Consider the following 26562-nt stretch of genomic DNA (forward strand, 5'->3'; position numbering starts at 1 on the left):
TTACCGAAAGAACCAAGAAGATACAGCAGTTCTATTGTGAAGGGTTAGCATGGACCGGTTCGACCCCCCCACATAGCCTTAAGGGTTTCATCCAGTAGCAAGATTTGATGATGGCTAATGAAGATTATAACGATAGTCATATGCGTGGGTTAGCATTAACCGGTTCGAACTCAGAAATATGCTTAAGGGAGGCCTTCATCCAGCAGTGGAACGACTGTGTATGGCAAGGCCGTAATTATAATATATTTGGGGACACACACATCTCACACTATTTATTGCTATAAAATAGATTTCTGTTTATATGATTGTGATTATGGTTGTACTTTATAAATCCCTAATCTCTGCCATTGCATACAATGAAACAAGAAAAGAAAAAAACATAAAAAACAGAGCAATGTAATACAATCCACTATTAGACATTGTAAAAAAAAAGTCCATCCTATGTGTTCGTGAATTTTTTAATATTTTAGGCAGGAAATTCGTTTTCAAATTTAGATTTTTTTTCTGGGGGGGTGGGGGGGGGCAGACCCCCTGGAAGATTTGGTCCCCCCCCCCAATGTTGACTCCATGGCTACGGCCTTGGTGTATGGTAGTAAGGCAATGGTTATAGTAGTCGTGGTAGTAAGGCAGTAGTTATTGTAGTCAGGCACTAGTTATAGTAGTAGTGGTAGTAAGGCACTAGTTATGGTAGTAAGGCACTAGTTATGGTAGTCGTGGTACTAAAGCAGTGGTTATGGTAGTCGTGGTAGTAAGGCACTAGTTATGGTAGCAAGGCAGTGGTTATGGTAGTCGTGGTAGTAAGGCACTAGTTATGGTAGTAAGGCAGTGGTTATGGTAGTGGTAGTAAGGCAGTAGTTATAGTAGTCGTGGTAGTAAGGCAGTAGTTATAGTAGTAGTGGTAGTAAGGCACTAGTTATGGTAGTAAGGCAGTGGTTATGGTAGTGGTAGTAAGGCAGTAGTTATAGTAGTAGTGGTAGTAAGGCACTAGTTATGGTAGTAAGGCAGTGGTTATGGTAGTAAGGCAGTAGTTATGGTAGTCGTGGTAGTAAGGCAGTGGTTATGGTAGTAAGGCAGTGGTTATGGTAGTTGTGGTAGTAAGGCAGTGGTTATGGTAGTAAGGCAGTGGTTATGGTAGTCGTGGTAGTAAGGCAGTAGTTATAGTAGTGGTGGTACTAAGGCAGTGGTTATGGTAGTAAGGCAGTGGTTATGGTAGCAAGGCAGTGGTTATGGTAGTCGTGGTAGTAAGGCACTAGTTATGGTAGTAAGGCAGTAGTTATGGTAGTTATGGTAGTAAGGCACTAGTTATGGTAGTGGTAGTAAGGCACTAGTTATAGTAGTTATGGTAGTAAGGCACTAGTTATGGTAGTAAGGCACTAGTTATAGTAGTAGTGGTAGTAAGGCAGTGGTTATTGTAGTTATGGTAGTAAGGCAGTAGTTATGGTAGTCGTGGTAGCAAGGCAGTGGTTATGGTAGTCGTGGTAGTAAGGTACTAGTTATGGTAGTAAGGCAGTGGTTATAGTAGTTATGATAGTAAGGCAGTAGTTGTAGTAAGGCCCTAGTTATGGTAGTTATGGTAGTAAGGCACTAGTTATGGCAGTAGTGGTAGTAAGGCACTAGTTATGGTAGTCGTGGTAGCAAGGCAGTGGTTATGGTAGTAGTGGTAGTAAGACACTAGTTATGGTAGTTATAGTAGTGGTGGTAGTAAGGCACTAGTTATGGTAGTAGTAGTAGTAAGACACTAGTTATGGTAGTAGTGGTAGTAAGGCAGTGGTTATGGTAGTAGTGGTAGTAAGGCAGTAGTTATGGTAGTCGTGGTAGTAAGGCAGTGGTTATGGTAGTAGTGGTAGTAAGGCAGTGGTTATGGTACTAGTGGTAGTAAGGCACTAGTTATGGTAGTAGTGGTAGTAAGGCAGTGGTTATGGTAGTAGTGGTAGTAAGGCAGTGGTTATGGTACTAGTGGTAGTAAGGCACTAGTTATGGCAGTAGTGGTAGTAAGGCAGTGGTTATGGTAGTAGTGGTAGTAAGGTACTAGTTATGGTAGTAGTGGTAGTAAGGCAGTGGTTATGGTAGTTATGGTAGTAAGGCAGTAGTTATGGTAGTCGTGGTAGCAAGGCAGTGGTTATGGTAGTCGTGGTAGTAAGGTACTAGTTATGGTAGTAGTGGTAGTAAGGCAGTGGTTATGGTAGTTATGGTAGTAAGGCAGTAGTTATGGTAGTCGTGGTAGCAAGGCAGTGGTTATGGTAGTCCTGGTAGTAAGGTACTAGTTATGGTAGTAAGGCAGTGGTTATAGTAGTTATGATAGTAAGGCAGTAGTTGTAGTAAGGCCCTAGTTATGGTAGTAAGGCAGTGGTTATGGTAGTCGTGGTAGTAAGGCACTAGTTATGGTAGTAAGGCAGTGGTTATGGTAGTCGTGGTAGTAAGGCACTAGTTATGGTAGTAAGGCAGTGGTTATGGTAGTCGTGGTAGTAAGGCACTAGTTATAGTAGTAGTGGTAGTAAGGCAGTAGTTATAGTAGTCGTGGTAGTAAGGCAGTAGTTATGGTAGTAAGGCAGTGGTTATGGTAGTCGTGGTAGTAAGGCACTAGTTATGGTAGTAGTGGTAGTAAGGCAGTAGTTATGGTAGTAAGGCACTAGTTATGGTAGTAGTGGTAGTAAGGCACTAGTTATGGTAGTAGTGGTAGTAAGGCAGTAGTTATGGTAGTAAGGCACTAGTTATAGTAGTAGTGGTAGTAAGGCACTAGTTATGGTAGTAAGGCACTAGTTATGGTAGTAGTGGTAGTAAGGCACTAGTTATAGTAGTAGTGGTAGTAAGGCACTAGTTATGGTAGTAGTGGTAGTAAGGCACTAGTTATGGTAGTAAGGCAGTGGTTATGGTAGTCGTGGTAGTAAGGCACTAGTTATGGTAGTAGTGGTAGTAAGGCACTAGTTATAGTAGTCGTGGTAGTAAGGCACTAGTTATGGTAGTAGTGGTAGTAAGGCAGTAGTTATAGTAGTCGTGGTAGTAAGGCACTAGTTATAGTAGTAGTGGTAGTAAGGCAGTAGTTATGGTAGTATTGGTAGTAAGGCACTAGTTATGGTAGTATTGGTAGTAAGGCACTAGTTATGGTAGTAGTGGTAGTAAGGCAGTAGTTATAGTAGTAGTGGTAGTAAGGCAGTAGTTATAGTAGTAGTGGTAGTAAGGCAGTAGTTATAGTAGTAGTGGTAGTAAGGCACTAGTTATGGTAGTATTGGTAGTAAGGCAGTAGTTATAGTAGTCGTGGTAGTAAGGCACTAGTTATGGTAGTAGTGGTAGTAAGGCAGTAGTTATAGTAGTAGTGGTAGTAAGGCAGTAGTTATAGTAGTAGTGGTAGTAAGGCACTAGTTATGGTAGTAAGGCAGTGGTTATGGTAGTCGTGGTAGTAAGGCACTAGTTATGGTAGTAAGGCAGTGGTTATGGTAGTGGTAGTAAGGCAGTAGTTATTGTAGTAAGGCAGTGGTTATGGTAGTCGTGGTAGTAAGGCACTAGTTATGGTAGTAAGGCAGTGGTTATGGTAGTCGTGGTAGTAAGGCACTAGTTATGGTAGTAAGGCAGTGGTTATGGTAGTCGTGGTAGTAAGGCACTAGTTATGGTAGTAAGGCAGTAGTTATGGTAGTCGTGGTAGTAAGGCACTAGTTATGGTAGTAAGGCAGTGGTTATGGTAGTCGTGGTAGTAAGGAACTAGTTATGGTAGTTATGGTAGTTATGGTAGTAAGGCAGTAGTTATGGTAGTAAGGCACTAGTTATAGTAGTTATGGTACTAAGGCAGTGGTTATGGTAGTTATGGTAGTAAGGCACTAGTTATCGTAGTCGTGCTTTCCGTGGCTGCAGCAGCAGCAGCGTGAACTGGTCTGAACCCCATCGCCACCACGTGGGCAGAGAGAGAGAGGGAGACCTTGGGACGTCCGCACACTTCACGTCCCACGTGGCATCATTGTGCATATTCAGTCACCACCAAATATTAAAATATTTAACCCCCCCCCCCTCTCTCTATACTGTACGTTGAACTTCTTTCGCACCGTACGTGGCCAACCGTGCTACTCGGAGGTGTGTCGGGAAGGACAAACTATGGGTCTTTGTGTGAGTCAATCTATGGGTCTGTGTGTGTGAGTCTATAGGTCTCTGTGTGGTGTGAGTCTGTGGGTCTCTGTGTGAGTCTGTGGGTCTCTGAGTCTATGGGTCTCTGTGTGAGTCAATCTATGGGTCTGTGTGTGAGTCTACGGGTCTCTGTGTGAGTCTACGGGTCTCTGTGTGAGTCAATCTATGGGTCTCTGTGTGAGTCTATGGGTTATCTGTGTGAGTCTATGGGTCTCTGTGTGAGTATATGGGTCTCTGTGAGTCTATGGGTCTCTGTGTGAGTCTATGGGTCTCTGTGTGAGTCTGTGGGTCTCTGAGTCTGTGGTTCTGTGTGAGTCTATGGGTCTCTGTGTGAGTCTATGGGTCTCTGTGAGTCTATGGGTCTCTGTGTGAGTCTATGGGTCTCTGTGTGGTTCTCTGTGTGAGTCTATGGGTCTCTGTGTGAGTCTCTGTGTGAGTCTATGGGTCTCTGTGTGAGTCTATGGGTCTCTGTGTGGTTCTCTGCGTGAGTCTGTGGGTCTCTGCGTGAGTCTGTGGGTCTCTGTGTGAGTCTATGGGTCTCTGTGTGGTTCTCTGCGTGAGTCTGTGGGTCTCTGCGTGAGTCTATGGGTCTCTGTGTGAGTCTCTGTGTGAGTCTATGGGTCTCTGTGTGAGTCTATGGGTCTCTGTGTGGTTCTCTGCGTGAGTCTGTGGGTCTCTGCGTGAGTCTGTGGGTCTCTGTGTGAGTCTATGGGTCTCTGTGTGGTTCTCTGCGCGAGTCTGGGTCTCTGTGTGAGTCTATGGGTCTCTGTGTGGTTCTCTGCGTGAGTCTGTGGGTCTCTGTGTGAGTCTATGGGTCTCTGTGTGGTTCTCTGCGTGAGTCTGTGGGTCTCTGTGTGAGTCTATGGGTCTCTGTGTGAGTCTATGGGTCTCTGTGTGGTTCTCTGCGTGAGTCTGTGGGTCTCTGCGTGAGTCTGTGGGTCTCTGTGTGAGTCTATGGGTCTCTGTGTGGTTCTCTGCGTGAGTCTGTGGGTCTCTGCGTGAGTCTATGGGTCTCTGTGTGAGTCTATGGGTCTCTGTGTGGTTCTCTGCGTGAGTCTGTGGGTCTCTGTGTGAGTCTATGGGTCTCTGTGTGAGTCTATGGGTCTCTGTGTGAGTCTATGGGTCTCTGTGTGAGTCTATGGGTCTCTGTGTGGTTCTCTGCGCGAGTCTGGGTCTCTGCGTGAGTCTGTGGGTCTCTGTGTGAGTCTATGGGTCTCTGTGTGAGTCTATGGGTCTCTGTGTGAGTCTATGGGTCTCTGTGTGGTTCTCTGCGCGAGTCTGTGTCTCTGTGTGAGTCTATGGGTCTCTGTGTGAGTCTATGGGTCTCTGTGTGGTTCTCTGCGCGAGTCTGGGTCTCTGTGTGAGTCTATGGGTCTCTGTGTGAGTCTATGGGTCTCTGTGTGGTTCTCTGCGCGAGTCTGGGTCTCTGTGTGAGTCTATGGGTCTCTGTGTGAGTCTATGGGTTTCTGTGTGAGTCTGTGGGTCTCTGAGTCTGTGTCTCTGTGTGAGTCTATGGGTCTCTGTGTGGTTCTCTGCGCGAGTCTGTGTCTCTGTGTGAGTCTATGGGTCTCTGTGTGAGTCTATGGGTCTCTGTGTGGTTCTCTGCGCGAGTCTGGGTCTCTGTGTTAGTCTATGGGTCTCTGTGTGAGTCTATGGGTTTCTGTGTGAGTCTGTGGGTCTCTGAGTCTGTGTCTCTGTGTGAGTCTATGGGTCTCTGTGTGAGTCTATGGGTCTCTGTGTGAGTCTGTGTCTCTGTGTGAGTCTATGGGTCTCTGTGTGAGTCTATGTACGTACGTTGAACTTCTTTCGCACCGTACGTAGCTAACCGGGGGAAAGTTTCTGTGAGCGAGTAGCAGCACCTATGAAGGCGGGCACGGCCAGCACCACGCCCGGCCGTCTTTGTCTCTCCCCCCCCCCCCCACAGTGGCGATGTTTACTACACAACACCGCAACAGGTAACTAATTTCAGGCCGAGTCAACCTAAGGGGAGGCCCAGCACGGGTTCTGGTCCTGGGCCTCTGGTGTTGGTCGTGAGCGAGAATCGAACTCGGATCGCCGGGGGGTCCGTAAAAGCACAGCAGCGCGCTAACCACTGCACCACCGCTCCCTCCACCCAATCAAAGACAAAGCTCCCCCGTGTAGCCTTGGCAGACTATAGGGGCAAGTGCTGTTAGCGAGCACCTATGAAGGCCGGCACTGTGGCACACGAGGGGGTGGGTGGCCAGCACCACGCCCGGCCGCCTTTGTCTCCCCCAGTGGCGATGTTTATTACACACCAGACGGAGTACTCGTTTGAGGCTGAGTGGACCTAGGAGCAGGCCAGATAATCGTCACCGATGTCGGCCGCCGTGAGAGCGGGGGGGAGGTTCGTAATCGCAGCAGCGGCGCTAACCGCTGCGCCACCGCTCCCTCTCCCAGCCAATCACCGTCACCGCATTGAGGAGGGGGGTGGGGCGAAACGTCGGTGGGTGTCGCCCGAGCCATTATAGCGTCGCGCACACTGCACGTACAGCGCAGAGGCGCGCGTTTATAGCAACGGCAGCAAAATCTTAACATTAACGAAGCTAAACAATAGTGTCGCTATATATTAAAATAAGTTTACGTTTGTTTGAAAAGAAAGAGAAAATAATTGTAAAATAATTATAAATTCACGGCAACACCCGGTTTAAAATGGCGGCAGATAAAATCCTCGCTCTGGCCAAGTTTTGGAGGAACATTCGTCCCAACATTCCGGCTAAGAAGGTAAACAACAACAACAGCAGCAACAACAGCCTGCGTTTGTTGTTGTTGTGATGTTCGTCTTGTAAACAACGTTGAGATTAATGCCACAGCGTCTGTGTATCGATTAACATTGGTGATGGTGGTGGCGGCGAGCGGTGGTGCAATGGTTAGCGCGCTCGGTTCACACAACAAAAACAACCCTGGGCCACGTCTAGGTCCACTCGGCCTCTTCAACGTTGTACAGTAACATTGCAGTGCTTTGGTGCGGGGAGACAAAGGCGGTCGGGCGCGTACTGTCCGAGCCACGCCACGTGTGCAGTCGTGGCCTTAATAGGTGCTCGCTAATTCGTGTTTGTGTGTTATGTGATGATGATGTACGTGTTTATAATGGCACACTTGTGAGTATATGTTTATAGTTGAATTGAAACTTGGTCTGGGCATCATCACCTTTAGGTCGGCTGAACCTAAAGCCTCAAACGAACGTGGTTATGAACTGGGAGAGACAAAGGCGGTCGGTTTTGTGTCTCTTTTTAAACTTTAATTGGTCTAGCATCTTGTACTATTGCAACTTAAACGTACGGCTATTTAAATGCAGTTCATTGGGTACTGATGTTGGGTAATGTGTAATATTCATACCGTAAATTATAATGCTTCTTACGTGATAACAACACGACGTACAGAAGTGCATCCTTTTTAAAGTCGCTTTTATGGAATGACTAATCTTATTACATTTCGATTTAAAGCTTCTTTCGTGACTGCAGGGATTCATCTTCTTGGTTCTTTCGGTAAAGTCACGTAGAAGGGAAGTAATAAAATAATAAAAAGAAAACATAATAAAATCATATAATAAAGAAAACATAATAATAAAGAAGATGAATCCCTGCAGTCACGAAAGCTTTAAATCGAAATTCTTTTATTATGTTTTATTTAATAAAAATAATTCTTTTATTGTTTTATTTTTATTAATTTATTATTTCCCTTCTACGTGACTTTACCGAAAGAACCAAGAAGATAATCTTATTTAGTTATAATTGCTATTTTTTCCCCGGCTTGAATTAGATGTAACAGCTGTTGGAATTGTCTTTAGTATTTTAATCATGATTGTAGAATACAGTACGTTGATCGTGAAGTTTGCAGTACAAATAGTTTAAGTTGCAGAGCCTCATGCTTAACTTAGTGAGATAAGATAATGTGAATTGGTGAAGGTCAAACCGATATCATCATCACTATCATCACATTCATCATTACAGTACCCCCTATCATCATCATCAGTAAGGTGGCAACACAATGATTATAGCTGTACACATTAAAGCCATTCGTTTTATTGTACAAGTGTGGATGTACGTGCCCCCGTCACACGAACGTGGAATTTCTACTGCTAGTTCAGGAATAACATTGTGTGGAGTATAACCGCACATCTCGCAACATGCTTAAGCATGACAATTGTATGGCATGATATAATACTCTATAATTAACTACTGTGGATAACTGAAATGGGATCTTTATCCCAAACTTGATGTACAATTGGTGTGGTTCGTTTCTTCATTCGGACTTTTAAGTGAAATGTAAAGTTCAAGTGTTTATTGTACTTTTCAGTGCGGTATTAACCACATTAATATTTACGTGATCTAACACCCCTGTATTGTGGATGATATTTGTCACGAAAGCCGGCTCCGTGTTAAACTTGTGAATGTTTTCAGTGGCACACATGTGTGGGTTGCCCGTGTTGGCATAACACTGGCAATTCATCTTAGCAAGTCATTTTGTGTAAACGTAACACACAAAATCCTACCCCACTCCACCCCCACACACACTTACAATTTGAGATAATTGTAATTATTTTCCGCGAAATTCTTTTGGCCCTTTAATAATGGGACTGGAAGCGATTTGACCTTGGGTTGATGCCAGACAGTGGCTGGAATTGGAGTTGAATAGCGTGTCAGGAGGCCCTTCAGGCAAGAGTGTACAACCACATAGCTGATAAGAAAATGAAAGTCCACTATAGTCGAGTCCAAAAAAATATATTTTATTTATTTTCAACGGTCGAACATTGTTTAACTTTTTTTTATACACGATGCAAAGTGTTTGCGGTGAGTTTGCAAGAGAGTATATAGGAGGAAGCTTACTATATTGTTAGGTTTTTTCGGTAAAGTCACGTAGGTAAAACAATTAAAATTAATAAAAGTAAAATAAAAATAAAAATCACGACGTTTCGGAGGCAAGTGTTGCCTCCGAAACGTCGTGATTTTAATTTTACTTTCAAACCACGTTGAGAGATGTGACATTGTCTAGGCTGAGTTGAACCCAGATTAACTCTCACCCTAGCAGCCCCGTTGGCCTTGTCTGTGACACACACACACACAATGTACAATTCACTCCTCCACATCTGTTGGCACTTTGATTACAAATCTCAGCAACCGATACTGATGGATCCGTGGCGTTAATGATCCAGGCTCTCGGCAATACATTGCCAAAAGTGGCATGGCAATTAAAGGAAATGTTAACCCCAATTCTACACTACTGGCACGCAACAATGGACACTCATCATTCATTTAAAGTTATTGAATACATTACTGTGTATCGCTCTCAAAGTATTGTGGGGGGATGGTGGGACAGTGGTTAGCGCACGAGTTCAATTCCGGCCACGCTTAACAGCAGTGGTGGATGATGTTTGAAGCCATCTGCTCCCCCCCCCCCCATCAGATCAACCCGCATGGATCAGCGTTGTGATGAAGTATGGCCAATGAGGCTTGGAAAGGCCTTTGTGAAAATAGTGTTGTTATAGGTCTTCACGAATAGCTTTTTTTAGGAGTGAGAAATTCAATATTTCATGGTTGGTTTTTACAGTCTGTGTACATGGAACCGAAAGCATAAAAAATGACTTTTTCAATAAAAAGTAAAATTCTCCAACTAGTTTATCACTGTGCAAATCCGAACTGTTTAAAAGTTAAGGTCATTCTTGAATCTTAAAAGTGGTTTCGATTTAAAGCTTTCGTGACTGCAGGGATTCATCTTCTTGGTTCTTTCGGTAAAGTCACGTCGAAGGGAAGTAATAAAATAATAAAAATAAAACATAATAAAATAAAATAATTCTCACGACGTTTCGGCTACAACGCAAGCAGCCGTCTTCAGGTGAAGAATGAGACGCTACCAAGCTAGGAGCTTATATATAAGCTGCGTTGGAGGTGGAAGAGCGCCTTAACAAAAAGAATGTGCATATGAAGAGGAATTTAGCATATTCATGGGAAATGCGTAGGAGTTGGGCGGGGGGGGTTTCAAAGTCATATTATGCCCATGCATTATCTTAAAAGTGGGTCAAGCTAAGAAGAGGTGTGTGAGACCTGAGCTGGGGTTCATCGTGGGTGGAAAGTGTTGGGATATGAAATGGTAGAATTTGGTGAACTCTCCCTTAGCAGTGGTCTTGCCCACTGCCAATAGTTTCCTTGCATACCAGCCACACCTCATTTCCCTCTGCCAACATTTTCCACCATCCACTCAGCATTGCCGCTTGCGAATTGAGCTCCCGTTAAATTTGTCTTGCCCCGTCACCGCAATTCTCTTGAGGCCGGAATCTGTCGCGAGTGAATGGTTAACCCGGCCGTTAAAGATTTTCCAGAATGTTTAACCTAAAGATTTGAGCGTTCGTGGGGGGGGGGGGGGGGGCTTTAAGGGAGGCTCGCCAACGTGTTTTTTAATGCGTGCATCCGACGGTTCATGCTACGTGTTCGGAAGCATTTTCAGGAACTATCCACTTCTACGTGCTGGGAATGCAACGGTAGGACATCAAGCCTTGAGCAACGGGCGTTTCGATCTGATCAACAACAAAAACATGCATCGCCAGACCTTTACAGCACATTCTAGATTTGAAGCTTTCGTGACTGCAAGGATTAATATTCTTAGGTTTTTTCGGTAAAGTCACGTAGGTAAAAAATTACAATTAATAAAAGTAAAATAAAAAATAAAATAAAAATCACGACGTTTCGGAGGCAACACAAGCTTCCGTCTTCAGGTGGAACCGTCACAGCACGATAGCTGTATCAAGTGAGAGAAATTCCAAGAAAACAGTATTTGTATATATACTGGTTGAGGATGGAAGGAGTCAAGGTAGGCCCTGGATATTATTTTTGTGAGGTTCGGTGCGGCTGAAGCACGCTGTTAGAATGAATGAGCCTTTGTTGTGTAAACTAGCACAACCGCTCAAATCTACGCGGTAGATTTCGATTTAAAGCTTTCGTGACTGCAGGGATTCATCTACTTGGTTCTTTCGGTAAAGTCACGTAGAAGGGAAGTAATAAAATAATAAAAATAAAACATAATAAAATAAAATAATATTATATTATTATATTATAATAAAAATAAAACATAATAAAATAAAATAATATTATTATATTATTTTATTATGTTTTATTTTTATTATTTTATTACTTCCCTTCTACGTGACTTTACCGAAAGAACCAAGAAGACTACGCGGTAGACTTGCTTCTTTCGCTTCTTTTTACACTGCACAACGCGAACTGCTTCTGGGCTGTGCCGGCTCGGAAGGTGCCAGATCGTTTTCCACCGTGGAAGCCGAGCCGAGCTGCTGGTGCCGCTTGCAATAAACATGTACGAGTCACACGTAGACGGCGCGCTGATGCTGTGTCCACGCAGTGTACCGACTAACGTTACACGAGCAATCGTCATCAGGTGTGAAATCCACAGCAAGAACATTTTCTTGCTGTGGATTTCTTCACGAAAGCTTTAAATCGAAAATCAACACATATTCTTGGTTCTTTCGGTAAAGTCACGTAGAAGGGAAATAATAAAATATAAAGTCACGTAGAAGGGAAATAATACTGGTAGGAACGAAGTGGACCAGACCACCAATAGATTAATGTGTCCGTCCGTCCGTCCGTCCGTCCGTCCGTCCGTGGGAGGGGTGGTGTTGAGGGTGGTGTTGGAATTGAAAGACTACGAGTCTTTAAATCTCACAGCGTTTCTTGTCAAAACAAACACTTTTAATTAACGTTACACTAGAATACAGTAATTTTTTCTTTAACTCCTCTATACCCGGTCGATATCTCTGTACCGGTACTAAGTATTATTCCTACCAGCCCACCCCGCAGGGTCCTGTTTAAAATAAAAATAAAACAATAAAAATTCTCACGTTTCCGCCACTTTTTCAAATTTTCAAATTGCTGTGGTTTTCGCACCTGATGATGATTGCTTGTGTTGCAGTCGAAATGTCGTGATAAAATTTTAAATATTTATATTATTTTATTATTTCCCCTCGAGTCGTTAGCTCCGCCCCCTGGCCCTGCTTGGCTTCGAGCCAGATCCAGATGTCTCCTCATGAGGCCAGCGACATCACGGATTGGTTCTGGCTTGGAAAGACGAGTAGTCGGTGGAAAAACCATACATGCCGGGGAGGCTACTCGCTGGTTTGGTTTGGATGGGCCAGGGTGAAAGGGGTATAAGAGTGGCTGGAACGTGGGATGCCTGCGAAACGTCGTGATTTTTATTTGACTTTTATTAATTTTGATTTTTTACCTACGTGACTTTACCGAAAAAAACCTAAGAATATGAATACTTGCAGTCGCGAAAGCTTCAAATCTAGAATTAATGATAAAGGGCTTGCAGGGTGATTGAGGAATTGATCTCCACAGGGCAGCAATATCGCCTTTTGCAAAGAGCGTGGTACACCGTTTGGTCTAGATTGCAGACACCAGGTGATGTTTTACAGCTTTTAAGTGTCCGGGTCCTTCACCTCTGCTCCCATAGGGACATAAATGCTAGACTGCCAGTCAGGTGTGCGTACATTGTGTACCGTGTGGGCGAGTCTAACACCGTTGTGGTTATTGCTCCAAGGGCACAATTTGGCTGTGTCACACCTTGAGTTGGACATGAGCTTATCCCATACGTGCACAGACAACGGGGAGTGCATTTTAACGCCGATAATAGGATTGTGTGTCTAGACCATCGCCCCGGATAAGAGGAGTCTCGCTTACCCGGAAATGTGTTTTCTGGTCGTACCATGTGTTCTAGATTTGAAGCTTTCGTGACTGCAAGGATTCATACTCTTTGGTTTTTTCGGTAAAGTCACGTAGGTAAAAAATCTAATCAAATAAATGAAAACAACTAAATTAAATCACGACGTTTATGGCGCAACACAAGCCTGAAGGACGCTTGTGTTGCGCCCGAAACGTCATGATTTAATTTAGTTGTTTTCATTTATTTTATTTATAAAAAAACAAAGAGTACGTGTACCATGTGTTGTTGGACAATATGTCCCGACGTTTAGCCGCATGTGCTGGGCTCCTTCTGGAACTGAAACGTCGGGCATCATGCAGAACACAACTGTTTATTTTCCCTTTCTCTGTCCCCCCCACCAAGCCAAAGGGCAGTGCAGAAATCGAAATGTTTGTACTGCTGTTGCTCCACGCTTTGACCAACCCGCAACCGACCAAACATGGCGAAGTGTGCTCAAATAAACCACCCGTCCGCACTGCCCTCGCGGTGTGGGAAGGGGGCGGCGGGGGCCCTCATCCAGCAGCGAGGAATGACGAACAGAGCTATGCGTGTGTGTTGCCCCCCACCACCAGTTTCAAGATCAAAGTTGGGTCATTCAGGTTCAAAATGACGTCCACAAGCCGTGACATTTGGCACCTTCCTCCCCCCTCGCCTCTTCCCCATCCGAGCAAGAAAATGCCTGCTTACGTTTTGCCTCGGCCGGCTGCCGTCATCGCTGGAGACTATTTATAGCCAAGGACCGTGAATGAGGCCAAGCGAGCAATGGGGGGGCGGCCCTCTTAATACTGTACGGGTTTCCCTGCGGCTCTCCGTCCTAACCTTGGTGGAGCGTTCCAGACGGCTGCGTCGGCACGCGCGCCCTGCCGCGGCAAGTCAAACGTGAACAAATGGGCCTACATCTTCTTGGTTCTTTCGGTAAAGTCACGTAGAATGGGAAAAAAAAACATAATAAAATAATTCTCACGACGATTCGGGCCACATTGCGGAGACAGTCTGAAGACTCTGTCTCCTCGACAGACCTGTTCTCCACCTGAGGACTGCTACTTGCGTTGTGGCCGAAACGTCGTGAGAATTATTTTATTATGTTTTATTATTTATTATTTTATTATTTCCATTCTACGTGACTTTACCGAAAGAACCAAGAAGATTACTCCCTGCAGTCACGAAAGCTTTAAATCGAAAAATGGGCCTACACTTTAAATGTGTGTATCGTGAATCCGCTGTTGGATGAGGGTCTTTTCTCCCCCGTGCCATTGTAGAGTCGTGGCAAAGAGTTTACACGGACTTGGGCGCGTTGGTCAGTTGCGGCTTGCGGAATGCTGGGGAACATAGAAGTACAGTGCAGCATTTTTTTAATGCTCTGCCCTCTGCCGCCTCGCAATGAGAAGGTGTATACCAGAGGTCGCAAACCGGTTTTGATTGCTTACCCGTACCCGGCCGCACCAGGGTCGCAAACGGGTACCCGTACCCTACCCGATACCCAGCTACCCGTACCCAGCCGGGTACGGGTAGCCGGGTATCAGGTAGGGTACGGGTATCGGGTACCCGGTTGCGACCTCTGGCGTATACGTACGTTTTGGATCTCGACGACGTGGCATGTAGTACATATGGTAGTTGAATGGAAAATAAGTGATGTGTCTGTATAGGGGGGGGGGGGGTGCACTTCGAGGCACCAAAATGCACCCCCTATACAGACAGCGACCCCGGGTTAAGTAAGTTTTCTTTGCCACGATGCACACACACCATCGCTGGCGTGTGATCTCTGCACGTGTCCCGGGCCCCTACAGCACCTGAGCATCATCGCTGAGGCAGACGGAGGCGGTCGGATGTGCACAGGACTTGCTACCACCTCACCACTGCCCGTGTCCTGCTGACCTTGATAGTTGCTATGATAACAGTACCTGTCTGTGCAGTTTTTCGCAGTGTTTCTCAACTACAGTCCTCACGATCCACCACGGTACAATTCTCTATCACAGTTTTTATTAACCGTCAGGTGCTTGCAGTGTACATTGGCCTAATTTGCATTTAAATAGAACGCGTTTGTAATGGACTATGGGGAGTTGCCTGGACTGGATTTACTCTGTACGACTAATTCTGTGTTTTTGCACTTTCCAGTGAGGGTTGAAAGCGTTCATGCATTTTAGACGTGTCCGTCTTTCCGTCACATGGGGGTCACGGTGTCGCTGGTAAACATGATTCCAATGTGGATTAAACTTTGGGATGAGGCTGTGTTGCTTCTCGGCGACTTTAGAGGAGACCGGCCACTTTGATCGCGGGGTAAACGCACGCCCCTCCCGGCAGAACCACCATCCGAGACCCGTTGTCTCATCGGGGCCTACTGCCACGTGCGTCTTGTACGTACGTTGAGCTTATTTAGCACCGTACGTAGCCATCCGTGCTAATCAGAGGTGCGGGGGCGTGCGGGGGTTCTAGAAAAATGTGTGTGCAAACACAAGGTTTTTTTAAAGTTCTCAAGAAATGTGTTTGCAAACTCACCTTGTGTTTGCAAACTCACCTTGTGTTTGCACACTCACCTTGTGTTTGCACACCTTGTGTGAAGGCCTCCATTTTTATTGCTAATTAAATACGTCGGAGGACGCGTTTTTCAGTTTCAGTTTTCACTTATTTGGTAAAACGTCGTGAGAATTATTTTATTATGTTTTATTTTTATTATTTTATTATTTCCCTTCTACGTGACTTTACCGAAAGAACCAAGAAGATGGTATAGCCCTGTGAGCCATTCGGCTCTTAAATCGGGTGGAACCGCAACAAACAAAACCATGAACAAGAAAACATCTTAAAGTGACTATGCGCAAACAGAAAAATCCAGGAAAAAACTGCAAAGTCTTCCAGAAAAAGCACCGTACACCAACGCTGTGTGCAAAAATCCCAGTGGGATGCAAGTCAAACAACAACCACAAGACAAATTAAATTAAAGCCATTGGTCTAAACTCCGTACTACAACAAACAAACATGGCCAAACCAAAGTGAATTTTTGGAAGCGTTACAGAATTACACGAGTGCATTTATATAGATAAATATATTTCTTACGTGCGTGTGCGTGCGTGTGTGTGTGATACAGATCCGGGACAAGTCTGTGCTGGTGACGGGATGCGACTCCGGCTTTGGACTGTCACTCGCGCAGCACCTCCACTCAAAGGGCTTCAAAATCTTCGCCGGATGCCTCCTGAAGGTGCAAGTCACAGTGACGTTGCAGTGGGTTTTTTTAAATTGTTTTGAGCCCAGCCAACCCAGAACTGTGCAAGGCAATGCAGTTTACCCACTCCTCGGTTTCCTTTCTTACGAGATGAATAAGCCTTTCCAAACTGGTTTTGGATCCTTTGGAATGAATTGAAAGCATGCCATCAGATAACTGTCGCTTTTCTTTTTTTAATTGTTAGTGAAGTCAACTTGACTTTCATGACTACGTACATGTACAGCACCTTTTTTTTTAAATATGTCTACTGCCAGGTGAATAATATAGATTCACTCCACCCCCCACCCCACCATAATGAGATGAATTGTCACATTTCAGGGTCGTGGTGCTGTTCTAAAATTCTATGCTGGCGAGATGTTAACTACCTCGCCTGGTATACAGGAAGTCGTCGGTTCAATCCCGACCCTGACAGCTGTATATTTGGAGTTTGCGTGTCTCTCTCTCTCATCATCATCACGGTGGCTATGAGATGTTAACTACCTCGCCTGGTATACAGGAAGTCGTGGGTTCAATCCTGACCCTGACACCTGCTGCTGTATATTTTGAGTTTGCGTGTCTCTCTCTCTCATCATCATCATGGTGGCTAGGAGATGTTAACTACCTCGCCTGGTATACAGGAAGTCGTGGGTTCAATCCCAACCCTGACGCCTGCTGCTGTATATTTGGAGTTTGCGTGTCTCTCTCTCTCATCATCATCATCATGGTGGCTAGGAGATGTTAACTACCTCGCCTGGTATACAGGAAGTCGTGGGTTCAATCCCGACCCTGACGCCTGCTGCTGTATATTTGGAGTTGTCGTGTCTCTCTCATCATCATCATGGTGGCTAGGAGATGTTAACTACCTCGCCTGGTATACAGGAAGTCGTGGGTTCAATCCCGACCCTGACAGCTGTATATTTGGAGTTTGCGTGTTTTCCCCGTGGTCGTGTTGATTTTTTTCCAGGCCCTCCGGCTTTCCACATTAAAATCAACGTGCGTTTAGAGTATTTGGCTGCTATAAATTTCCACGCGATAAGCTACTTCATTGGGCTATCATTTGTGGCCAGGTTACTTCTGAAAAAGATCTGTACAGGTCAGTGGACCTGGTAAATAAATGTTTTTTGTTTAGTTTAGGAATCATTATTGTGAAGTATACACCACCTCCAGTGGCTGCAGGGGTCACGGAAACCCACTCCACACAGCACGTACGAATCCATAAAGAATAATAACACTGGTCAACAAAAAAATAACATTTATTTCTGGCCTGGACCTTTGCAGCTGTTTCAGGGTGCGGATTCCAAATCTGATCTCAGATTTGCTCTATCACATCTCATTTTTATACTATCGGCATACCCCAGTTTTCATTGATTTTACCCGAAATTAACTCTGTCACTTATGATTGCAAGTTGTTGCGAGTCAGTGACTGCTTTAGTGTTAAAATATGGTGCTGTATTTTTAGGATAGTGTGTTTATAATATCATTTTATGTAGATATCCACATTTATTTAATATTTTTCTTCTGAAGTTTTTATTGAAAATGTAATATTTGATATCTCAAAAACCTGTGATGGACAAAAACTGATGCCAGATTTGGAATCAGCACCTCAAAATTACCTTAAACCAGTTGGAATACCTTACGCCAGAAAAAGTGTGTTGACCAGTGTAATCAATTTCGATACTTTAATCGGCGAATTGTTGCATTGCCCCGATCCCGTTTGAAACCGTTACCGTTCTCCACCAGGACAAGGGAGGCGATGGCGCCAAGCAGCTGGAGGCGATGAAGTCGGAGAGGCTAAAGGTCGTGCAGATGAATGTGGCGAGTGACGACGAGGTCGCGAAGGCCGTCGAATTCATCAGGAGCAGCCTACCCGACCCTGAAGACGGTGAGAGAGTGGCACGGAGAGTTTGATTTATTTTACCAGTTAAGGCCCGTAGAAGGGAAATAATAAAATAATATAAATATAAAACAATAAAAATTCTCACGGCGTTTTGACTGCAACACAAGCAATCGTCATCAGGTGTGAAATCCACAGCAATAAAATAATATTATTTTATTTCCCTTCTACGGGCCTTAACTGGTAAAGAACATTTTCTTGCTGTGGATTTCACACCTGATGATGATTGCTTGTGTTGCAGTGGAAACGTCGTGATACATTTTTTTTTATATGTATATTATTTTATTATTTCTCTTCTACGTGACTTTACCAAAAGAACCAAGAATATGAATCCCTGCAGTCACGAAAGCTTTAAATCTAAATTCAGTTAAGGCCCGCTGAGCTATGCAGCTCTTTTTCAAGAAGCGGACCTGGCCATCAGAAATGAAAGCTCAACGAAGTGGCTCAGCACGTGGACATTTACGGCAGCCGAATTACTCTCAAATGCGTGACGTTGATTCTAAATGTGGAGGGAAAAAGCCGGAGGACCCGGAAAAAAAATCCACGCGACCACGGGGAGAGCGTGCAAACTCCAAATATACTGGCGTCAGGGTCCGGATCGAACTCGCGACCTCCTGTATACCAGGCGAGGGAGTGAACATCTCACCGATAGGCCGCGCGGGCCAGCGACCCGGCTTGCAAGTCGATGCGTCGTTACGATGTCCGCGCTACTTATTATTATGTGCACCACAAGGGCGGAAAAAACTATTTCACTGATAAAGAGTGTTGAATTAAATTTTTACAATTAACTTCTCCCCCCTCGCCCCAAATCGTGATCATTTGAACTGGCTCAAGCCCAAGCCTCGCGCTGTCTGAGTCTTTCAACCAGTTGGCTTATGCTTGAGGCTTAATTTTAGCTGGTTCTGTGTAGGTCAGCGACCCCTAAAATATTTCTGCATGTGGAACAACACATCCACGATACCTGGTCGCATGCCACCCCAAAACTCCAGTCTATCCGCACACTCATACACTTGACTGTATGTGTGCATGTTGAACTTCCTTCGCACCGTACGTAGCCAACCGTGTTTAATCTGAGGGGCGGGGGAAGGACAACAAACTAAACACAAAACGCAGTTCTAAAGAAATTAATTTTCAATATAGATTTCAAAGTGCATAGCTTCAGTGGCTTCCAGTATGGGAAGGGAAGAGCGTTCCAGACGGCCGCAGAAGCTCATCTGAAATGGCTTGGCCAAAAGCCTCTGCTGTGAGTATGAACTCTGTGGCAAAGTCAACTGACTGTGTGGCCAAGTCAACTGACTGATGCCTAGTCAACTGACTGTGATGCAAAGTCAACTGACTGTGATACAAAGTCAACTGGCAACAACAAGTCTCAACCCTCCCCTGCCCCCGTCTCGTTTTCCGCCTAGGCCTGTGGGGCGTGGTGAACAACGCGGGGATCTCGACGTTTGGAGAGATCGAGTGGACGCCCATGGAGACCTACAAGAACGTGGCGGAGGTGAACCTGTGGGGCATCGTGCGCACCACCAAGGCGTGCCTGCCGCTCATCCGGCGAGCTCGCGGTAATTCTCCCATGGTCCGGCGCCACAATTTTATTCGGTCGCTCCTTAAACCGGAAAGTGTCTATTTTTTAAAAATCCTTTATATTAAGTTTGCTTGCTTGCTTAGGACCGTGCAAATCTTTCGGTCGTTTTTTTAACCCACTTCCCGTGATCCAATCGAGCTGACATTTTGCACACAGACTCGTTGTGCGTGACAATGCATTTTTGTGAAAAAATTTTCCCAAAATTTTACACTGTTTAGGGAAATTTTTATATATATTTAATTACCAATTGTTTAATGCTGCCAGACAATCATCTGACCCATAGGTGGCAGCCATCCCAAGCCAGAGGACGAGAGGACTCTAGCCGCCCGTTTCAAAGACCAATGTGGGCTGGGTTGTGGCCCATTGAACACGCATATAGAGGATTTATAGTGAAAAACTTTGTTTTTACGGGTTACACTTGTTGTTACTTGTGCACACGGTATTCCCTCGTTATTCACGGACTCGCTGTCCGCGATTTTGGCTGTCCGTGAATCGCGCCCGCAACTCTACACGACTGCATCAAGAGAGAGGTGAAGCGATGAGGTGAAGCAATGAGGTGAAGCGATGAGATAGAGAGATGTGTTATTAGGATAGTTTCCACATATTTAATAACTTATTTATGTATTTAAGGTAATTCATTCAAAAGAGTCGTAAAAAAGGTTTTCTTAGGCCAATATCTTTATCCGTAAAATCTGCTATTCACAAGCATCTCCGGAACATATCCCTCGCGAATAATGAGGGAATATTGTACTTCCAGTACTTTTGTACGGTAGACAAGTGTGTGTGTGTGTGTGGTCATTGACGAGCAATGGGGAGCGATAGTGTAGCGGTTAGCGCTACGCTGCGCTATAAACCCGGCCACCCGCGTTCGATTCCCGCTCACGGCCAACACCAGTGACGATTATCTGAACCGGTCCTGGGCCTCCCCTAGGTAGACTCAGCCTCAAATGAGTACCTGGTGCGGTGTGTAAACATCACCACTAGGGAGACAAAGGCGGTCGGGCGTGGTTCTGGCCACCCACCCCCTCGTGTACCGTTGCGGCCCTCATAGGTGCTCGCTAACAGCACTTGTCCCTACAGTCTGTTAAGGCTATATGGGGGATCTTTATCTTTATTGACGAGCAAAACACATTATGAACATACTAAAGCTACAAGCATGTCACCAGGTGTCTTGGGGGTCAGAGTGCTGAGCTGACACTGCTGAAATCCTGGGTTCGGATCCAAGCAGCCACCTCTGACGACAAGGATGTCAAAGAGCCCAGGTCACTCAGGGGTCAGACCGCTGAGCTAATACCGCTGAGATCCTGGGTTCTGACTATTAAGTGTGTCAAAGAGTAGTAATCCCACACCTGGTCAGCACGGAAGAGTAGGTCAAAATGTTGTCCTTCCCCCGCACCTCCGATTACCACGCTTGGCGTACGTAAGGTGCGAAAGAAGTTCAACATACAGACAAAATGCCCTCTTTAACACGTAGGCTTTCGCGACCAATATTATTCATAATCAATGTTTTTGGGTTTAGATCGCGTTATTTATAAATGTGTCGTAACCCTCCACCACCCGACACGGCCAATCAGTAAAAAAGTGTCACGTTGACAAAAGACAAATAGTTCACTGCTTTAGCCCACCGGTGTGTTGAAGCGAGTTAATGATGACGTCACCCTGCTGCTGCTGATCTATATAAGAACGGGAGACAGAGGAGAGCCTCACCATTCTGGCGAATTGCCCGATGATGCTGGATGCAATTACCAGCGAAACGTCGTACTCAAATTGTAAATGTTGTGGTTTCACGCTTCAATACACCGGTGGGCTAAAGCAGTGAACTATTTGTCTTTTGTCAACGTGACACTTTTTTACTGATTGGCCGTGTCGGGTGGTGGAGGGTTACGACACATTTATAAATAACGCGATCTAAACCCAAAAACGTTGATTATGAAAATTCCCTCTATAGGGAGCTCTCCCTCCGGTGGAGACCCCGGCTTAACGCCCGTCGCTTTGGGTCGCGCGCAGGGCGGGTGGTGAACATCTCCAGCATGATGGGCCGCATGGGCAACACGGCGCGCTCCCCGTACTGCATCACCAAGTTCGGCATCGAGGCGTTCTCCGACTGCCTGCGCTACGAGATGATGCGCTGGGGCGTCAAGGTGTCCGTCGTGGAGCCGGGCAACTTCATCGCGGCGACGGCGCTGTACGGCGAGGACCGTGTCAAGGAGATCGCCGACGGCATGTGGGCCAAGATGCCGCCGCAAGTGCAGAGCGATTACACGCGCGAGTACTTTGACCGCCAGGTGAGTCGCGACGACGTTTGATCGCCGCCGATGTTTCGGTCGCCGTCGCGCTTGTGCGTCGTGTTGCCTTCTTTGCGGGCGAGGTGCGATCGTAATTAAACCCGTTGCCCTTCTGAGACGTCCTGCAAGTTGCAGGGGGTGGGCGGGGTTGTTCCGTTAAACCGCTGAATCTCGGAACGCGCGAGCGACTCGGCGTTGATTTTATTTGGAGAGGCGTAGCGCCGCTGTTTTTAAAAAAAACGCTGTGTTCGGTACGTCATCGGAACGGAACCTGAAGTAAGAACTAAAATAAAGTAACTTTATCGGTACCGAGGCTCCCACAAGGCTATGCGGCAGTTTGGCACCAGCTATCTCTATCGTGAGTACAAAAAACGGCGCTACGTCATCGGAATGGGTTAAGGCCTTTATTATTGCCAACTTCCGTCACTGCGTGGTTTCCGCTGTTGCGCTGTATGAACTTCTTTTGCACCGTACATAGCCAACTGTGCAAATCTGAGGTGCGAGGAAAGGACAACCAACTAAACACAAAAAGCAGTTCTAAAGCAATGGATTTTCAATCTCGAAGATTGAAAAGTGCATAGCTCCAGTGGCTTCCTAATATCGGAAGGGCGTTCCAGACGTCCGCAGGAAGCGCATCTGAAAGCGCGCGATGCGGTGACCATCTTTGTTAGATGGCTCGCCAAAAGCCGCCGCCGCTGCAGCTGCGAGAATGACAGGGGTTCGCGTGTTACTTGACGAGCTCCGCAAGGTATTGCAGCTCATTTGTGGCAAACAATGCGTGTGTAATGAGTGTTTGTAACGTTTTTACCTACCCCTACTGGACATCTTTGAAAAATAGATTTTTAGCTCGTGAGAAGGCTTCAAGTATAAATAAATATTCTGATTCTGACAAATGTATTCGTTCGGCAACCGCAAGCCAATGAGGCTCGGCAAGCACTGGACAGACGCGGTCGCATCTTGCAAGCGCCCGACCGCGACACGTGCCAGAGAATTCTGTACACGCGGTAGCTCGTGCATTGTTTTTGCCAGACGCCCCGTAGAGCGGGGAGTCGCAATAATAATCGAGCCTCGTCGATACTTGCGCTCGGATGTCACCGTCTGTTGGCAGTGTCGTCGTGTCGGCTATGTCGTGTCGGCTATGTCACCGTGTCGGCTATGTCGTCGTATCGGCTATGTCACCGTGCCGGCTATGTCACCGTGTCGGCTATGTCACCGTGTCGGCTATGTCACAGTGCCGGCTATGTCACCGTGTCGGCTATGTCACCGTGCCGGCTATGTCACCGTGTCGGCTATATCACCGTGTCGGCTATGTCACCGTGTCGGCTATGTCACCGTGTCGGCTATGTCACCGTGCCGGCTATGTCACCGTGCCGGCTATGTCACCGTGCCGGCTATGTCACCGTGTCGGCTATGTCACCGTGTCGGCTATGTCACCGTGCCGGCTATGTCACCGTGTCGGCTATGTCACCGTGTCGGCTATGTCACCGTGTCGGCTATGTCGCCACCGCCGCAGGTCACCATCATGCTGTCGTACACCGGCGGCGGATCGACGGACGTGTCTCCCGTCATCGACGACATCCAGGATGCGCTCACATCGTACTTCCCGCTCACGCGCTACACCCCGATGGACGCCTACTGGTGGACCCGCGTGCAGGCCATCACACACCTGCCCGCCGGCATCTCCGACCGCATTTACTTCTCGAAGAAGTAGCTTCCCTCTTGACCCGTGCCCCCGTCGCTTGGGGTTCCCACTCGGCCCAAGAGGGCGTCCTCCGGCTGAACGCCAGGACGCGCTGGGATAGCGGAAGTGTATTTTCAAAGTTTGTTGTCTTTCCCCCTCAACCCACACCCACCCAGTTCCGTCCTGATTGTGTGATATCGGTGTTGTCTCACGATGAGAAAACCTTCGCAGAGCAGTGCCACTCTTGATTTGTGGTCCGTGCAAGCGGATATCATGGAATTACCTCCGAGATCCACGCAGTAGGGAGTGCAGTGCTTTGCCACCCGGGAGTCAAAGGGATTTTTCAATGACTAGCTTCTGTTGCTATCCGTACGCGCCTCTCTCATTCTCACCCGCCGCATTCCATTGCCCAAGATGAAACTTAACAAAGGTGCAACTCTGCCTGAGGTTGTCATTATTTTTATGCCGCAGACGCCCGTTACGTAAATATATATATATATACTCATATCTGCCCACTCTTAGAAACGTTACCTGGACAGTACCTGGTACATCCACTCGTTAAAAAGTCTCCAGCACTTGTTATATTTTATACTTGTATTTATAACTTCCAGATTTATGCCCTCATGTCAGTGATCTGCCTGTAGACTGCAGTATCGTACGATCTGCAGAACGCCCATAGGCCGTGGCATCGTACGATCTGCAGAACACCCGTAGGCCGTGGCATCGTACGATCTGCAGAATGCCCGTAGGCCGTGTGTGATCTGCAGAACGGTACCACCCATTGGCCTCCAACCCGTCTCGCACCGCCACTCGGCACCCTCGTGTCGTTCACAGCCATGGTGATGACGATAACTTCGTGTTTTCCCCCAACTTCGCCCTCTGTGGTGTCGCTGTAACCCCTATAGCAGTGTTTACATCCCATATGCCGAGATAATACCTGAATTTAGTTTGGCGTAGTCCACGTTAATTGCAGCCCATAACGCTGTACATTAATTATATATAACGACCAAGTCCTAAACACAGCCACTATCAAGCAAATGAAAACCCCTACTACTGAGCAAAATAAAAATTAAACAAATGGCACCAAAGCAAAAGGCACGAAACAATTGCACGTATGTGTTCTCGTCTGCCTTGAAAGGTCTTCCCCCGCTGTAGGAGTTTTCTGCATCCGTCCTTTCTGAATGTCTTTGAGGTCATGACCTGATAAGAGGAACAGCCCGGGTTAAGATACGAGGGAGGAGGGGGGGGAGGGGAGTGTTGCGCAGTGTAAATAACCTGGGCGTTGGATCGACAGCGCAGCTATTGGCCGTTGTGCTTTACAGCCCTCGCAGCCGGTTCCCTTCCCAGCAGAGGTCGCAACCGGGTACCCGTACCCTACCCGATACCCGGCTACCCGTACCCAGCCGGGTACGGGTACCCGTTTGCGACCCTGGTGCGGCCGGGTACGGGTAAGGAATCAAAACCCGTTTGTGACCTCTGCTTCCCAGAGACTTTCTCGTGGCATGCGGAGCGAGGCGTTGGGGACGTCGTGCCGAACGGCAAACGCGGCGCAACCCGAAACCGCATCGGGAGTTCTGACTGCTCACAAGTAATTGGGCGTTTTGTAAAAAAAAATGCGTTTGCAGTCGTTGCCGGGACTCGGTGTTCGCCACTTCCGATGTATGCGCCGGTCGTTGCATGCGCAAGCGAAACGGCCGTGGACGTTAACTTGAAAAAAGGGATCGCGGTTTTAAAAGGGAGGCTCGCGAAGAAGCCATCATCTCTGGGTTGCAACGTTACCGTTTGTTATTTTGCCCGCTCCGCGCTGGCGAAGCTTTTTACGCGGCGTTACACTCAAAAGCGGAGGATGACAAGGTAATAGACCCCCCCCCCCCCCGTGAAACAAAATTTGCACTTAAGACTCCTGAGAATAGTCGAGGAAGCTCGGCAAAATTCGAAGGTCGGTTGATGTTTGGGCCACATTATTGGCGGCAATCCACTTAATTGAATCGCCATGAAACTGCGAAATGGTTTAGTTGACAATGGCGAGTGTTGTTCTCATCTTTGTGAAAACGTCCCCGTTTTCTTGGTTCTTTCGGTAAAGTCACGTAGAAGGGAAATAATAAAATAATAAAAATAAAATATGTATTCTCTTATTTGTATTTTATTATTTCCCTTCTACGTGACTTTACCGAAAGAACCAAGAAGATGAATCCCTGCAGTCACGAAAGCTTGAAATCGAAATTTAACGTCCCCGTTGGTTATTTCCCCGTTTCCATCCACAATTATACGATAAAGAAGTATTGCTCCGCGGTGAGGCTCGTAACTTCTCTGCCGTACGGCAGAAGAGCGTGCACATTATTTGAGCTCCGTCGCACAATCCCAGCCGGGTGCGCCAGACTATTCCGAATTAAGCCACTAACGTGTGAAAGACACGGGCCAGATGGCTGTCGAAGCAAAATGAAGGTGGTTTGAATTTTTGTAAGGATCCGTTAAAGGGCCAAAATGTGGATTAAGGGCACTTCGTTTTTTTTATTTAGAACCTTGTGTTGTTATCGGTGCCGTGAGCATGTGTTCAGCAATGAACAGAGTTACCTACCGCTTGACTTGAAATGCTAAACAAACCCCCTGCGAATCTTACCTGTTTAATATGCTCACTTGAAAAATAATTTTGACGTCAAGCGACTAAGAGAAGAAAAAAAAACTGGAATTCTCCGCTCCATGCACATTTTTATTTCGAACTTATTTTCACAGGTCTCGCTCAAATCCCCCCCCCCCACTCCCAACTTCTTTACGTATTGGTTTAATATTATATTCCGTTGCACGCTTTATTTTCTTTCACTGTTACGTTGTACGTCGGAGAGCAGGGAGCGTGAAGTTACATTCAGATGTTGGGCCGAATTAACCCCTTAACGGTGCGGCACGCCGTAGCTTTGTCTGTCATCGTTGCGTCCCGCCTTGCAACCTGTGAATGCTGCAGCCCAAACGACTAAAGTGCAAACGCGTTTGTGAAACCACAGAGGGACGTGGCGAGTACCGACAGTGCTAAACACAAAAGGTGACTTGGTGTAAAAAATAAAATAAAAATTGAGATACCTTTCA

At 46.4% G+C, this 26562-nt stretch overlaps 1 protein-coding gene across 1 annotated transcript; it reads left to right on the forward strand.

Moving 5' to 3' along the window:
• Positions 1-6591: 6591 nt before the first annotated feature.
• On the forward strand, positions 6592-26562 carry BDH1 (3-hydroxybutyrate dehydrogenase 1). Its single transcript, XM_061575140.1, has 6 exons — positions 6592-6855; positions 15926-16036; positions 17780-17921; positions 19340-19492; positions 21523-21800; positions 23314-26562. The coding sequence occupies exons 1-6, from the start codon at positions 6784-6786 to the stop codon at positions 23509-23511; spliced, it is 954 nt and encodes a 317-aa protein (XP_061431124.1). The 5' UTR covers positions 6592-6783; the 3' UTR covers positions 23512-26562.

This window comes from Lethenteron reissneri, chromosome 57, assembly GCF_015708825.2.
Source record: "Lethenteron reissneri isolate LAM-NWPU_2019-01 chromosome 57, ASM1570882v1, whole genome shotgun sequence".
NCBI classification, from domain to species: Eukaryota; Metazoa; Chordata; class Hyperoartia; order Petromyzontiformes; family Petromyzontidae; genus Lethenteron; species Lethenteron reissneri.